The sequence below is a fragment of the Mirounga leonina genome, unplaced genomic scaffold (genome assembly GCF_011800145.1).
Source record: "Mirounga leonina isolate KUSES-001 unplaced genomic scaffold, KU_Mleo_1.0 Mir_418, whole genome shotgun sequence".
Lineage (NCBI taxonomy): Eukaryota > Metazoa > Chordata > Mammalia > Carnivora > Phocidae > Mirounga > Mirounga leonina.
The window spans coordinates 27,649,070-27,664,571 of record NW_023270739.1 but is presented as its reverse complement, the minus strand read 5'-3'; the positions used below and the strand labels follow the sequence as shown (position 1 = coordinate 27,664,571).

At 40.6% G+C, this 15,502-nt stretch overlaps 1 protein-coding gene across 4 annotated transcripts in view; it reads right to left on the bottom strand.

Moving 5' to 3' along the window:
- Positions 1–13,227, bottom strand: part of KITLG (KIT ligand) — a 121,412-nt gene extending 108,185 nt beyond the window's left edge. For 3 of the 4 annotated variants that reach the window (XM_034987871.1, XM_034987870.1, XM_034987873.1), the window contains exon 1: positions 1,707–3,302. In XM_034987871.1, coding sequence (XP_034843762.1) covers positions 1,707–1,727 — 21 coding nt within the window. In that variant the 5' untranslated portion in view covers positions 1,728–3,302. Of the gene's footprint in view, positions 1–1,706; positions 3,303–12,746 lie in introns of those variants that run through there. The other variant, XM_034987872.1, reaches the window with a different exon arrangement.
- Between the last annotated feature and the right edge of the window lie 2,275 nt (positions 13,228–15,502).

The following is a 15,502-nucleotide window of genomic DNA, read 5'->3' as shown; positions in this document are numbered from 1 at the left end:
AGAGGTAGCAATGATCAAAGATTCAGTCAAGAAACCTCTAGAAACTACCTTAAGATTATACACTGTCAGAAAACAGGAGCTGTTTTTAGTCTTTCACAAATGCTTAAACAAGTCAGCACTCCATCAAAGGGACATAACGGTTTCATGTTCTGTCAAAGAATGTAATGCTTGTTTACCTGAAGATTTGTCTTGACTGACACAAAACTTACTTGAAGATTAACCTGGACAATCAAGCCCTTACTCTTGAAACACAATTACCTACAAGAAAATAAAACCTGAATTCATACTGAAAACACTCCCAAACTGTTGATTCTGACACGGTATTAAATTAAACACAGGAAAAAAATGTTTTGAACGCAAAAATGCATTTTGCTTGAAAGCAACTAGCATTTGCCTGGGTATTTGGCTCATTTAATCCTCACAACCATCTGAGGAATTAGACACTATTAGAAACTTCATTTTACAAATGAGATAATCAGAATGTTACAAGAATTAAGTGACTCAAAGTCATCCAATCTGAAAAGGTGACTCCAGATCCAGCAGTCTCCAAAGCTATCACTACACACTATACATGAAGTTGTTTCAGGCTTATTCTGGAAGACATTAATAAATACAAAGCTTTTAAGGATTTGGAAAGTTTGAATTTTTTAATCACTCAAGGCTTAGAATAATAATATGACCCTAGGCCCCTGAGTAAAACAGCACAGTCTACAGAGCACTACTCTAGTAATTACCCCTCTCTCACACACACACACACCAGCTTGTGAGGTAGTCAAGACCTATGTCAGCATCCGTAGTTACAAAGGAGGGTGCTGACCCTGATCCAGACCCCTTGCTAATCTCAGTTTACCATTACATAATCCCATTTCCCATAATCACCCATAATCTCTGCTTTTCAATGACAACAGATTTTTAAATTATTATAGCCACCACACAAATGGAACAAACCAAAACAGTACATAGTCTGATGTATACTGATCTTTTGCTGGTAAAATACAGCCCAAAAGATTACAGATACCACCTATCAAACACCAGTTCTGGGTCAGCGAACTTCCATATATTATCTCATTTAATCTTTGTATTCTTCCAACTGCATACTATTACCCAAATACTCCATTATACATATGAGAACATCAAGGCCTAAAGAAAGAATGTTAATAACATGCACACAGTCTTGGTGAATAACAGAGCTAGGACTTGGGCCTCCTTCTAACCCCAAAGTCTGTGCTCTTTCAAGTATCTTTGAGGCCAATGAGTCAAGCACTTTTGCACAAACATATAATTTTGTGCTTAACAATATAGTAGGAAAATGTGTTAAGCCTGAAAATTATTTATAATAGTGTAATTCTGCAAGTGACAATCACAAAGCAGGTACACAACATACTATTTCTAAGTTAAAAAAGTAAGGAAGGGGGAAAACAAGGAAAGGATGGGGTTGGAGGGAGGAAAAGAGAGGAGAGAGGCAGGAAGGAAAGCTGGTAAGAATTATTATTTTATGGAAGAGAAAATTCTGGGTAAGAAAAGGTAAAGCAAAGTTGAATAATTTACCTAAGATCCCTCAGCAAGCTAGAATCAAAAGCCAGAGGGAAAGCTTTAGGAGCTCTGACACAAAAACTCTTTTCACTTTCCCTTGACAAGTGGCTATATTTCTGCTGATGCTGAAAATGACTTCTCCTCCCAGGTAGGGAAAATAGGAAATCACTCACCAATTCATGGAAAGGACTCATGTTCTGTCCCTCCAGTTCCAGGTGTAGCACAGAGTTTAGGAATGCAGACTCTGGTTCCAGACCGCCTGGTTCATAAAGCAGCTCTACCTCGCATTAGCTCTGTGACCTTGGGCACATGATAGAAAGAAGTAACTTTGCTCCTAGGTAAACTATCTTGCAATTATAATTATGCACATTTAGCTCTTTTTCCATTTTTGTTAAAGTAGGGAATGAAAACAATCAAATTATTCAGGACTAAAGTGAATCTGAAGCCTGACTTATCTGGATGAACGGCTTCAACTTTCCCTTTCATGCTGACAGTGGAGACTTTGCAATTAAGAGAAGTCATTGATACTGATAAACTTACCATTTGTTTAGTGCTCATTATAATAGCAAATGTTTGATTTAGTATTTCCAATGTGCCAGGCACTGGACGAAGGGATTTTTGTGGATTATTTCATTTAATCTTCATAACCACCTTTGAGAAAGGTACTATTGGTCTGCCTGTTCAGCAGTTGGGGAAACTGAGGCTCAGGATTACGTGCTTAGCCAACCAAAGCAGGCCATCTAACTGGTGTCTATTTGGTCGATCACACCTCTGTTCTGTTGTCTCCTTCACCTCCTCTCAAATGATTCCTTCTAGCTAACACTTTAATTTCCAATAAAGTATTACTAAGTTACATAGTGATACCGCTCATAAGGGTACTCAGACAGTCATTTGTTTAAACAATCAAAACATCAGGGTAGAAAATGATTTTTACTGTTCATGCACTTGGACTGAACTGACAAGGAATTACAAAGCAAAGGTCACAACTTAGATGGCTGATGGCTTTAAAAGCCAGACATAAGCATAAGGACATTATTATTAAATAGTTTTCTAATGTGATCACAGCCACTTAAAATTGTCTTCAAAAACAGCATGAAAGAGGGTCAGAGCAAACTGATTAAAGTAATCCCTGATGCATCACTTTTTTCCCCCCAAGAAATTTTTTGAAACACAATTTTAAAATATTTTAAAATCTCCCCTCTGCCAAAACCAGTATCATTTTCTTTGAAAGACACCAAGGATTTGGCAGTAATTCTTAATTCCATAAAGTAAAAGGCATTTTTAGAGTTTCTAAGGGGCCTCCCTCACAACAGATGAGGCCTGCATTTGATGGCTAAGGACAGAGGGGTGGAAGAGGCTGGTGACCAAGCCCAGGCTCCCTGACTTGCGGGAGTCTTGTTGCTCATCACAACCATTTACACTCCTGGGTAGTGCTGAGGAGGTGGTGGTCAGAAGCACTGGTCCCTCATGCAGACACTCAACTTTGCCTGCTCTCAGTCTTGCCCATATAAGATTAAAAGACATCATCTACACACACACAAGCTCAGGTCTTTCAGATCGCATGGATACGTACATTTACACTTAAATATGGGTGCATTCTATTGCAGTGGTTAGGAGGAATCTAGTCTCTAGAATTAGACAGGCTTGGTTTGTAAACCAAGCTCTTCCACTTACTTGCATTTTTTTCCCTTTTAATCTTGGGCAAATTTTCTTAATATCTCTGAACTTTAGTTTCCGTATTTGTTTAAAAAAAATCAGTATCTCCTTCTTAACATTTTCTTTCTTTTTTTTTCTTTTGACTAGAATTGAATGAGATACCTGTGCGGTCTGTGGCACGGTGCCTCATCCATGGTGAGCAGCCAGATACTAACTTATTAACTAGTCATATCATTTCCTTATTCAATAAGCTATTCTTTCTCTCGTTAAGCAGCTTGTCTTTTGGCCTATTGTGTACAACTGTTTCCTTTCTCAGAAAGGGAAGAAAGGTAAAGAAGATCAAATTGGGGGAAAATTTTGTTGAATTTACTAAGAGTGCTTATGAGTGTTAAAAAAATAAAGTAGATAATATATAAATAAGGCAGTTAAGGCGTTAATCTCTAAGGATTATTTTAATTCATTTATTCAGAATGCAAGTCTTATAGCCAAAGCCAGGTATTACTAATAATGAATTTATTCCCTACAGCATGTGGATTTGCGGTAATGCTCCATGATTCACTAATCTAGCAGAGAATGAAATGATTATTTACTAAGTGCAAGTCACTGTACTGTTAGACACTATCTTACTTAATCATCACATCAATACTATGATAGGTAGTTATTTCTGCACCCATTTTAAAGATCAGGAAAGTAAAATTCAGAGAAAAACACTTACTACAAGTCATACAGATAATAAGTGGCAGAACCAAGAATATATTTGATCTAGAACTCAATCCAATGTTTTCTATTTTCTTGCATGGTCTCCTGTTTTGGTTAGTAAATGATATTGCATATTCACTGAAAATTAATGCTGCAAATGGTGAACCAACTAGCCCTTCCAATCATCAACCAAACACATGTTTGTATAATAGACTCAGTATGGTAATTAAAATTTGCCTTCTGTTTAAAAAAAAAAAAAAAAAAAAGCTTCTTAAAAATATATCAGCACCAAACAACCTGAATCAGGTATCTACTCATTCCACAACATTCAATATGTATTTACTAAGCATCTACTATACATAAGCCACTCTGCTAGGCAACTAGAATCATGAAATTTTTGTCGTCCAAATTTTTTTTTTAAAGATTTTATTTATTTATTTGACAGATAGTGAGAGCAGGAACACAAGCAGGGGGAGTGGGAGAGGGAGAAGCAGGCTTCCCGCCGAGCAGGGAGCCTGACGCGGGGCTCGATCCCAGGACCCTGGGATCATGACCTGAGCCGAAGGCAGACGCTTAATGACCAAGCCACCCGGGCGCCCCTGTTGTCCAAATTAATATCATTGGCAGCTGTTTTAATATCTGAACTGCTTTTCTTTTTTGATTCAATGTTTCTATAAACAGAATTTGTATCTTTGGGGTACTGAATAAGCCTCATGGATTCACTGTGGTTGGGCCAGCTAAATCTCTTTGGGTGTTAGTCTTGGCAATAACCACTTGGAGTTGGCAGAAGAAAGACCTTATCTCAGTTTCCTCATCTGTGAAATGGGATTTGAAAAAATAGTACCTACCTCCCAGAAGAAAAGTTCTATGAATTAATTGATCTTGGAACAGTTTTCTACTAAGTGCCATTTGGCATGAACTTAGTATGAGGGTGATTTGATTTTATAAAACAGTGACGGAAACTATTTAAAACAGCCACACATTTAAATGTCAAACACTTGTCACAGAACTACAGTAAATTTCCTTTCTTCAGGCTGAATCATTTGTGTGTGACATTTGTACAGAAGTACAAATAATGGTCAAATCAATTTGGGATTTAAAAGTGTATTGAAATGTTTAGGAGTAAAAAAGATCCAAGTTTCAAATAGTGGGGGGATGTCTACTATTTTCTAAATATTGTTAAGACATAGTACTATGGTCATGGAACATTATAAACAAACGTACTAAAATCTTAAAAATATTTTCCTGGGCAGGGGTTAAAAAAATGAAAAATTTTAAAACTTAAAAAAAAAAAAAAACCTGTTACAATTATTGCCAAAACAAGAATTACAGAAACCCTGTTTTGTGGCCCTGTGGCTTTTCTACACAGAATTTATTTTATCTAATATTAAAAACATGCTAAAAACCTGCTTTTCATTTTTCACAAATGTTTTCAAGCTCCCTTTTTATTCCTGCAGTTGAGTGCCCATTTTAGACCACCTGGAGGCAGAAAGCACCAGCCACCCTCCTCTACTGTGATAATTTATCTAACAAGCAGTCAAATAACGTGTTGGTCCGTCCTCTACTTAATGGAACATATCAGAGATGTCTGGGCAGGGCCAAATAAATAGAGCAGTTTTCTAAAATCACCAGAAGATCCAAACTAAAGCAATCACAGGAAGCTTTAGTTGATCATCAAAAACGTAAATCCCTAATGTGTTGACTATTTCAGAAGCATTAAAGTGTAGGTTGACACAGAACCCTAAATAATGATGTGTGACTGCCAAGGCTTGTTTTGTAATCCTTGGGTTTTCGAGATCACATTAGAAACCATTTCATATGAAACCTTGCCACCCTTCCTCCCTCTGCTCTCATCTGAAGGTCTGCAGTGAATATAAATTTTGATAGCCATCCATATGGACAACACATCCCAGGAGGGGCGCAAGGCCTTTGTAACACAACCCACTTTCTCTTCAATACTCTTCTTGGAAATCAAGGAATCTGTGTGTTTTCACAAGGCAGTTGCTTAGGAGGGCATTGAGAAAGGGACCCCAAGAAGCAGTGGAAAACTGCACAAGAGGGACCCTTACAATAGACAGCCACTATTAAATTGTCATTTCTATAGGTGAGCTGGTTACTATACCGTTCAAATGCTTGCATGAGGAGAAACAAGCCAATTATGACAGGAGTCTCCGTCCTGGAGTTTAGTCAAGGCACTTAAAATGGAAAGGTCACTGGCTTCAGAGATTTTATGTCAAGGTAAAAAAAAAAAAAAAGAGGGAAAAATTCTTAGCACCTACGGGGCTTTTGTTCAGAAGATGAACTTTTGCTCCAGAAAGGGCGACAGAGTGTGTGTATACAAGACAAACATAAGGGCCCGCTCTGGGCTGTGCTCTTGCCTCTCAAGTCTGCAGGGGGAGGCACATTATGCAATGGGGACCGCCCTTTCTGTAAAGGTGAAAGAGACCGAGGCTTGCTTTTTCAAGTGAGCACTGGCAGTGGGTTTGCTCTTGCTCTTGCCCTTTTCCACGGGAGCAAGGCATTCTTTGCAAGGCAACTGCTGGATTTTTGAGCTGCCGGTCTGGGCACCAGGAACAAAGAAAAGGAACCCTAACTGCCCCCATCAAGACCGCATTCTAATCCTCAGCACTCAAAGCCCCAAAGCAATAGCTACACCTGCAAAGTCAAGTGCTGAATTCCTGCATCCAGGTCGCTGGTGTATAGCTACTGCTACATGTTTAACTCTCTGGATCTCTGCCTTTTGTTTTGTCTGTTTTAGTAGGTAGAGCTCACTTGACTCTGTGGGCATTTAGAGTAGAAGAGCCTACTGTCATTGTCATGACCATATTTTCTGAGGAATCCATGGTCCGTTGTCTGGAGGAGAGGTCCAACTGATCTTCTAATATTCTCATGTCAACAACAAGAAAAGGACTGTCATGGCTCCTGACTGCTAAGGAAAACCTCTTGCTGGCTACTGGGCTTGCCCCAAACCTCAGCTAATGTCAGTTTTAGAGAGAAGCTAAGGAAAGAAGGCAGGCGGGCAGGCGAGAGGTGTTCCGAAGACTCTAGTAGATCTGCAAAAAGCCAGGGCAAGGAAAGACTCAGCCAAGGGTCATCCACGGAAACTGTCTTTTCCCTCAAGCAACAGGGCTACTCCCTCTTTTTTCAGCTTCTGTGCATCCAGCTACAGACCCCTCCTCTTCACTATCTTCTCAGGATTAACTCTAGGGTGCGATTCACAGTAATACTACTACCACTCAGAGACTTGCCTGTGACTTGCCCGTGACTTGCCCATGACTTGCCCAAGACTTGCCCAAGACTTGGGCAAGACTGGAGCCAGATCTGCACTGAATAGGACCCATTCCTCTGATTCTGCCCACTAAGACTTCTCCTGCATGACCAGACTCTCTCCATTTTCCACTCCCTGCACATAGATGCTGGAGACTGCAGGGGCAGCAAAGAGAAGCAAATACTGGGAGGCATTCATTACCTTTTGTAAGCGTACCTCCTCTGTCTGTCTGACCTTGCCTTAGGATTCTTCCTCCCCTAGAGAATTTAAAGGTAAGAAGAGAGAAAGATCCTCTTCAACTATGGATATTGCTAAAATAGGAAGTATAAATATCATTCTTATTATAGAGAATTATCAAGTAGTAGGTGAAATGGCTAAAAGTACAACGTCCTATAACTTAAATCTCTTTCATTTCTCCCCCATTGACCGGTTCATAATCATAAAACAGTGGTTATAATTTGCATTCATACCAAACCAAAGCAATGGCTACATAAATCTCCAAATCAAAGGAAGTTTAAATGCCATGTGGTTCAAACCTCTTTTACTAGTATCTTAGAAATCGAAAATTTTAGAACTGGAAGGTGCTTAGAAATCACCTACTCCTACCTTCTCACATTACAGTTGAGGAAATCCAAGTTGGAAGAGATTAAAAGGCCTTCCCAAGTCATACAACTTAGTATCTGGGCTAGTAAAAGAACTCCATCCCCTAATATCCAAGTCAATGTGGCAACCTAGAAAAATAGTAAAATGTAGCCAAAAGAGAAAGAGAGCTACATAAAGAACAGTCTTTCTTTAGATGACATACATTGTGATTTTAAAAAAAGAACCATGAGGCCCCACCCATCTCCTTTTTTCTGGACAGAAGGAAATAGGTAGAGATGAAATAATGACAATTTTCTCAAACTCTTAACCTTTGTAAACAGTTTTTAGTATACACATACTTAAGTGAAAAGGCAAAAACATCTTGCTGCATCTATAAATTAGTAAGGCTATAGTCAATGGTTTCTATGAAATGAAGTCTATACAAAATAACTCTGAAAACAGCATAGATTATAAAAGCATCCTGGTGTTCCCTCAATTTGTTTTATAAACTGTTCTGATTACACAGGTGACTAACACCAAGAGTCTCTTGCATCTGCTCATGATTCATGTACTCTTTTCCATCCAGTACATGATAAAGATCAAAGATCAAAGATAAAAGATCATTCCTCAGATTTATATCCAATTGCTTTACACCCTAATTTACAAAGGGGAGCATTAAGGTAATCGAGAAAAAAAAAAATCTTACAAACTTGCATAATGAAAAAAAAAAAGTTACTGCATGTTGCCAGGTTAAGGACACCCTGCAAAAATGAATGCATGGCCTCCCTCAGAAAAGCAAGTATCTTTAGTCTACAATAAACTCTCAGAATCACACGGAGGCAACTTAGAAAGCAAGAGTCTGGAAGTATGGAACTGAATCAGATATGGTAACAATATTTCCAGTTTCTACTTTTATTTTCAATTCTAATGCTCTTATTTAGTTTTACCTTTAAAGAAAAACTTGAAAGGTTAAACATCGCTCATGCCACATAGTGCCTTTGTTTTCACACAATCCTAGTTTGATGTGTGTTAATCACAGTCTGTAAACAGATAACAACCTATAATGGGAGGCACTGAATCCATAGATCCAGATTTTATAAAAACTTGGTCTCTCTGCTTTGCTGGTTAAGCATCATTTAGACGCAATAGCCAGTTTTTCACTGGCTTATTAAGTTGCCAGCAAGGCGATTCTCTTCTCAGGGGCAATAAATTCTGATTGTAACTACAGTAAGCCACTGTGCTGGGATAAAGACCTATATAAAATTTTGTTTAATTCTTTACAATCATCACATGAGAAGAATCTTTATAACTAGTTGATAATCATCATACAGATTATAAACTGTAAATCCTAAGAAGTTTAACCATTTGCCTGAGGGTCATTTGTTTTACCAGTGGTAAAACAGAAATCAGAATTTAAGTCTTCAAAAGCAAGAGCCTAGGATCTTTCCATTATAGCTTAGGTACTCCCTAGACGGATGGGGAAGGCACATGCAATGGGGTTCAATGGACCATGCAAGAAACTTTCCTCCAATATTCTGACTAGCTATTTAGGCAGGGAATTTTTTTTTTTTTATGTTATTTATAGTGATGGGAGAATTTCAGTCACTTATAATTAAAGAAAAAAATGTGACACAATTGCTATCTTCAAATTGGTAGTTAGACATAAATAAAATTTAGCAATTTTAACTGGTTTGGCTCAGGCCCTCAGATTTCCATATGGTTACTTTCCTTGTTTTCTATTAAATGTAACTGACTTAGCACTTTTAAAGTCTTGGCAGAATGTATCAATTAAAAGTATATAAATTAGAATTATTCAAAGCATGCATTCCAAATTGAGTGACTTTAAGGACAAAATTTAAAAATGCTCTTTTCATAAATGTTAATTTTTTTCTAAAAACTTGCATCATCACACAGATGACAAATTTCATGAAGACAAAAAAAAAAAGACATATTCCAATTTTCTTTGGAATAACATAAACTAACAAGCATTCTATTTGTTTCTCTTCTGAGAATTAATGTGTGCCTAAAATGGCCTTTCTACACTGTTTTCAAGATGAATTTTTCCTGTTTTAGTATTTCTAAAACTGACAGCAGTCATGAAAACTCTCACAAACCATCTCAAAACTAAAATATGAGTACAACATTGATAAACATGGCATGAGGCCCATTAAACTGACAGCTCTTTTCTAATTGGTCTTGCCAAATATGCTGCACAATTGTTATTTAATATACCAGTATATCAGAGCATTACATTGAAAAAAACAACTATATACTGAAATAGATGTTCTTTCTAAACCAGTGCCACAATTCTCTTCAGAAACTGTAAAACCACACAATATGAATAAAATACAATCAGAAAGATGCAAAGCACATTCATTTCTGTAGGCTCCTGACTCAATTTATTGTTACAATTGCTCCTAAGGACTATTGCCCGTTTAATTGTTTCCCAAATACTGAAGTCCACCACCCAAGCTAAATAAATGACAGAATCATTTATCAAACCCCAAGTGGTTGTTGATGGAATTTCCACACTTACTTGGCTTGAGTGAAAAGCCAGAATACCTGTGTGTCTCTGGGATTCTTGGAGAAATTACAATTCAAGTTAAAACTTATTATTCTTATTACTATTATTAAATTCTCATTTTGTATCTTGGGTAACGGAAACGTACAGAATCATTGTCTTATGATAGAACTCTGGTATCGATGCCATATTTATAAATGATTACTTAAACTGTTGAACATTAATAGACATTCCTCCCTGGCAAGGATAACATTAGATGCAATAGAACAAATGACCTTACTTATTAATGTCTAATTTCCTTATGCTATTCTCCATCCACATAGAAATTGCACAGAAAATTTCTTTCTAACTTTTGGATTAGGAAATGTAACAATTTGAAGGAGGATCTAATCCCCCTCCCTACTTCCATGATTTTATTTATTTCCGACTATTTCCAAGTGTCTTCCTTTGCAGTGGCAAGAATGTGGAATTGCTAGAAGTATCCTTAAAGGAAACCTTGAAGGTCATTAGATCCCAGGCAATGAATGCCTTCATTCAACAAGGGCACTGCCCTCCTTTGCCTGCAAATCCTTTAACATCAGCAAGATCCCCCAAGGGCTTGCACTTTAACTTGGTTGGAGCAGGTCACATTTCTAAAATACTTAGTCTCAAATGTCCCTGGTCGGCAGCACTGAGTCACTAACGCCACAGCGTTTCAGGCTAGATCAACCTCTTTCTAGTTTTCAATGGAATTATTCCATGTAATCCGATTTACACAGCCATTTAATCAAAGCGAGAAAGGAGATTACAGAGCTCACATTTGTTTTGCAAAGCAAGGGTGCAAGGATCATCAATCCTCCTGACTCTCAAAGTGACATGGTAGTACATCGTCTCCCTTTGGAGTGTTGGACATTAACCTGATCTGTCTCCTGTGTTCTTGTTTAAATAAGGTTTAGGCTTTTTTTTTTTTTTTTTTTCCTGAACTAGAAGGTAGCGGTTTCTCCACCGGCTCTCACCACTACCATTCAGGTGAGATGCTACTGTAACAAGAATTGGTCCCCTGCCCTTATTATTCCACAAAGCAAAAAGCTTGTACAAGTCAAATAATTACATTACAACATTACAACTTTTTCTTTTGGTGCCAGTCTCTAACATTCACATTTCAACAGCACAGTGTGGTGATCCTGGGTGTGGTGTTCAATGCTTTGCCTATAAACTAACCTGCTTGCCCCAGGAACCTGTGCTCCCCTCCTTAGTCTTGGGCAGCTGCCCTCCAAACTGCACAAACCTTTCTGCCAGGAAACGTCCCTTCCCCCTGCCCTTTCCACCTGTGCATTGGGCTCCATTCTTCCTACTTCCTTCTGAATGTGTACATTTCCCAGGCCCACACATCAATTTAAAACAGGATAGGAACCAATTCATTCAGTAAAGCATTTTCAGCACATGGATACCTTCATTCTAAACAGACGATTTGGACAAATTCTCAATTTCCTTTTATCCCCACCACTTCCAGCCCCTCGGAATTGCAATCTCTGATAGATCCTCTTGGGGGGTGAAAGGGCAGCTTTACCCAACTCGGGGCAGATAACACAGATAAATTCCTAAGGGGAGAAGTGGGAAGAGGTAAGAATTGCAATGGAGAAAGGAACTCTGAGTGGGAGTACCATGGCAGCCCCTTGCAAACTATAAGCCAGATATCTGCTTCAAGGGGGAAAAAAAAAATTCTAATTGTACCCCTGGGCGGTGCTTTACTCACAGTGTTTATGTATAATGCACAATTTAGCAGCCCTGGGAAATTACCTCAATAACTATCATTAGAGGTGCCTATTTAAAAAAACAAAACAAACAACAACAAACTTTTTTTCTCTTCGGTACTGGAAGAAGGTGGGTGCAATGTGGTGGTATTACCCCCCATCTATGGCTCCCTGGAAACTCACCCACAGCCGCAAACCTGGCAAAGACCGCGCAGAGCCAAGTTTCCGGGGCTGGCCGGGCAGGTTCTCCACCCTGCGGAGCGCCGCTGCTAAGGAGCGGCGGCACCCGAGTCCGCACGAGCCCCGCGCCCACCTCGGGGCTGCACAAAAACCTGGGTTCGAGAGTGAGCGAGCGTGGTGCGCTGGGAGCTGTTTTGTAATCTCCCGGAATCCACGGGAAAATATCTCCCGTGCAAAGAAATGCCTTCTCGTGGTAACTTAACTCCCCGGCCAAAGAGCAGATCCTTCCATTTTACAGGAACTGCGGTTCCGACTGACAGCTCCAAACTTAACGGCAGCGGCTCCAAACTTGACAACAGCTCCCTCTCAACGCTCCCACTCCTTCTCTCTGGCTCACCCGGCCAGGGCGGCTCCGACTCGCACGCCACGCCCGCCTCCCTCGCAACCTCTGGGCTCGTCCCGCGGGCACAGCCCCACACGCCCCGGCAGCCGGTGCCGAGACGAGCCGGCCTCTCCCAGGCTCCGGGCGCGATTTTCTAGGAGAGGCGGCAGGCTCCCGGCGCGCCCTACTCACTTGTGTCTTCTTCATAAGGAAAGGCAGCGCGGTGATCCAGCCCAGGCAGCGGTGTGGCGACTCCGTTTAGATGTTCTGGAGCTCCAGCATATTGCACGAGCGGCGGCTGCAGCTAGTCCACGCATTGGGTAGCCCGAGCGCAGCGCCCCCTCCACGGCCCGTGCTGCCCGCGGCGCTCCTCGTCCCGGCACAAGGCGGCAAGTGAAGCCTGGGCCGGCGCGCCGCCAACACTTTTATACCGGTCCCTCCCGCCTGCTCCGGACACGCCTCCTTCCCTTCCGGAGCCCTGGGAAGCGAGACGGGGCAGGGGCGCGGCGGGGAGACCCGGGAGGGCAGCCAGAGCGCGGCCAAGGCCCCCGAAGTTGGACAGATCAGGCCAAGCGCTTCCCCTCGCCTGGCCGCCGTGCGCGCACACCACAGAGAAGCCACGGGGGCGCCGAGGGTGAAGCTGAACCTGCAGCCGCCTCTAGCGCCGCGTGCCGGGTGCAGCGAGTCCCAGCTCGGCCTCTCAGCTCCGCCGGGGTTCACCTGGTACCGCCCGGGGACAGACGCGCGCTAGCGAGAGCTGGGAGCTCCCCCCTTTTCCACTGGGGCGGTTCGCTAGAAGAGTTCACTGGGTGCCTAGCAAAGAATTCGGCCCGCCCCGCCTTGGGGGCGGGGATGGGGTGGGGGAGCTTAATTGGAATCTGAATCTGTAGTTAGGCCATTGTCTTATCTCCTCTATTTTCTTTTTTAATAATTTAGTCAATGAATATAATTAAAAAAATTGTTGACTCGGGGTTAAGTATTGCTAAGGGAGATGCTATTTTCAGAATGGTTTACTGCTGCTTCTTTAGAAATTAACATTAAGGGCGCCTGGGTGGCTCAGTTGGTTAAGCGTCTGCCTTCGGCTCAGGTCATGATCCTGGAGTCCCTGGATCGAGTCCCGCATCGGGCTCCCTGCTCGGCGGGGAGTCTGCTTCTCCCCCTGGCCCTCCCCCCTCTCATGTGCTCTCTCTCATTCTCTCTCTCTCTCTCTCAAATAAATAAATAAAATCTTAAAAAAAAATTAACATTAAAAGAGAAGCCATAGATTATTAAATGTGCAGGTCGATAACAGCAAGTGTTTGAAAGTTGTACTTTTTTGTTAGCGATATATTCGAAATTAGAAAGATAATGAAAAAACAGTGATAATAGCTAATACCATTATGTGATGCACTTAATTACATACCAGGTGTCATGCATAGGACTTTTGGTAGATTCTTTTAGTAAATCTTTTCCTCAAATCTATTGTATAGGTCCTATCATTTTTATTCCCATTTTTATGGATGATGAAACAGAGGCTTAGGTCAATTTTCCCAAACCACAGCTAGTAAATGGTACAACTTAATTTGAATTCAGAGCCCTCTGGCTATATAGCCTTTAAAAAAGTACTTAGAACAAGGATTTTATTGCCTCTCCAAAACCCTTCTATTTTCGTTCTTGTAACTGGAGACCATTAAAAAGAATTGTGTTAATTTTTTAAAAGAAAATGTTAACCAGACATAACATCAATAATTTTTGGGAACAAGAATAATGTATAAATTTAGGAATTAGGTATTTTAATGAGAGTAGGATTCCAAATTTGCATTAATTAGTTCAGTGTGCCTTTGTTAAAAAATAAATATGCCAAACTTATAACCCTGAGAGCAGAAACTAGGTAAAATTTGAAGTTCACTGGGTTAGTTTTCTATGGCTGCTGTAACAAATAACCACAAATTTAATGGCTTAAAACAACACAACTGCATTATCTTACAGTTTGGAGATTGGGAGTCCAAGATGGATTTCCCTGGGCTAAGTGTAGGTGGTAGTGCCGCATATGCCTTATAGAAGCTCTAGGGGAGACTTCCTTGTCTTGCCTGTTTCGGCTTCTAGAAGCTGTCCACGTTCTTTGGCTCATGGCCTCCTTCATCTTCAAAGTCGGTAAAGGTGAGTTGAGTTCTTCTGGCCTCAAACCACTCTGACTTTCCTTTCCATCTCCCTCTTCTACTTCTAAGGGCCTTGCGGATAATCCGGGAAAATCTGCCTATTTTAAAGTTAGCTGGCTTACAATAATAACTCCATCTGCAATCTTAATTCCCCTTTGCCATGTAACATAGCATATTCACAGGTTCCAGGGATTAGGATGTTGACATCTTTGGGGGGTCATTATTCTTTTTGCCACATTCACTTAATAGCAAACAAATTTGGGGACTTGGTATGTCACTGTGCATCCTTCAGCAAGTGCTTTGCTCCACGTGGCTGGAGCTCCCAACTAGAAGACCACTTCCCTGTCCATAGTTAATGAAAATAAATGTTTGAAAAAAAGAACCACAAGAAAAGTTCACAGTACTAAACGATTGTTTTTACTTTCAATCAGAATGGTGCTGCAAACCACTTTAAGCAGAAGTGGAAAGAAGCCTGAAAACAGAAGTATGACAGCATTAGATAATCATTTAATTAATGACTCCACCCAGGTAATCCCAATTTTAACCAGCCCTTGGGGGTAATTTTGCTATGCCAAAATCTTCCAAACACTTCATATATGTGTGTGTGTGTGTGTGTGTGTGTGTGTATCACATTATATATATATAATGCATAAAGGATCTACACTCCTGAAATGTATTACTATAATAGAAAGGGAAATGAGTATGAAAAAGGTTGTTTCAGATCCTACTGCAGGCTCTATGACCTTGCCTCAAATCATGGGTATAGCAGTGTGACACGCATAGCTGTAAAGGTTCCCAGGATGATTTTAG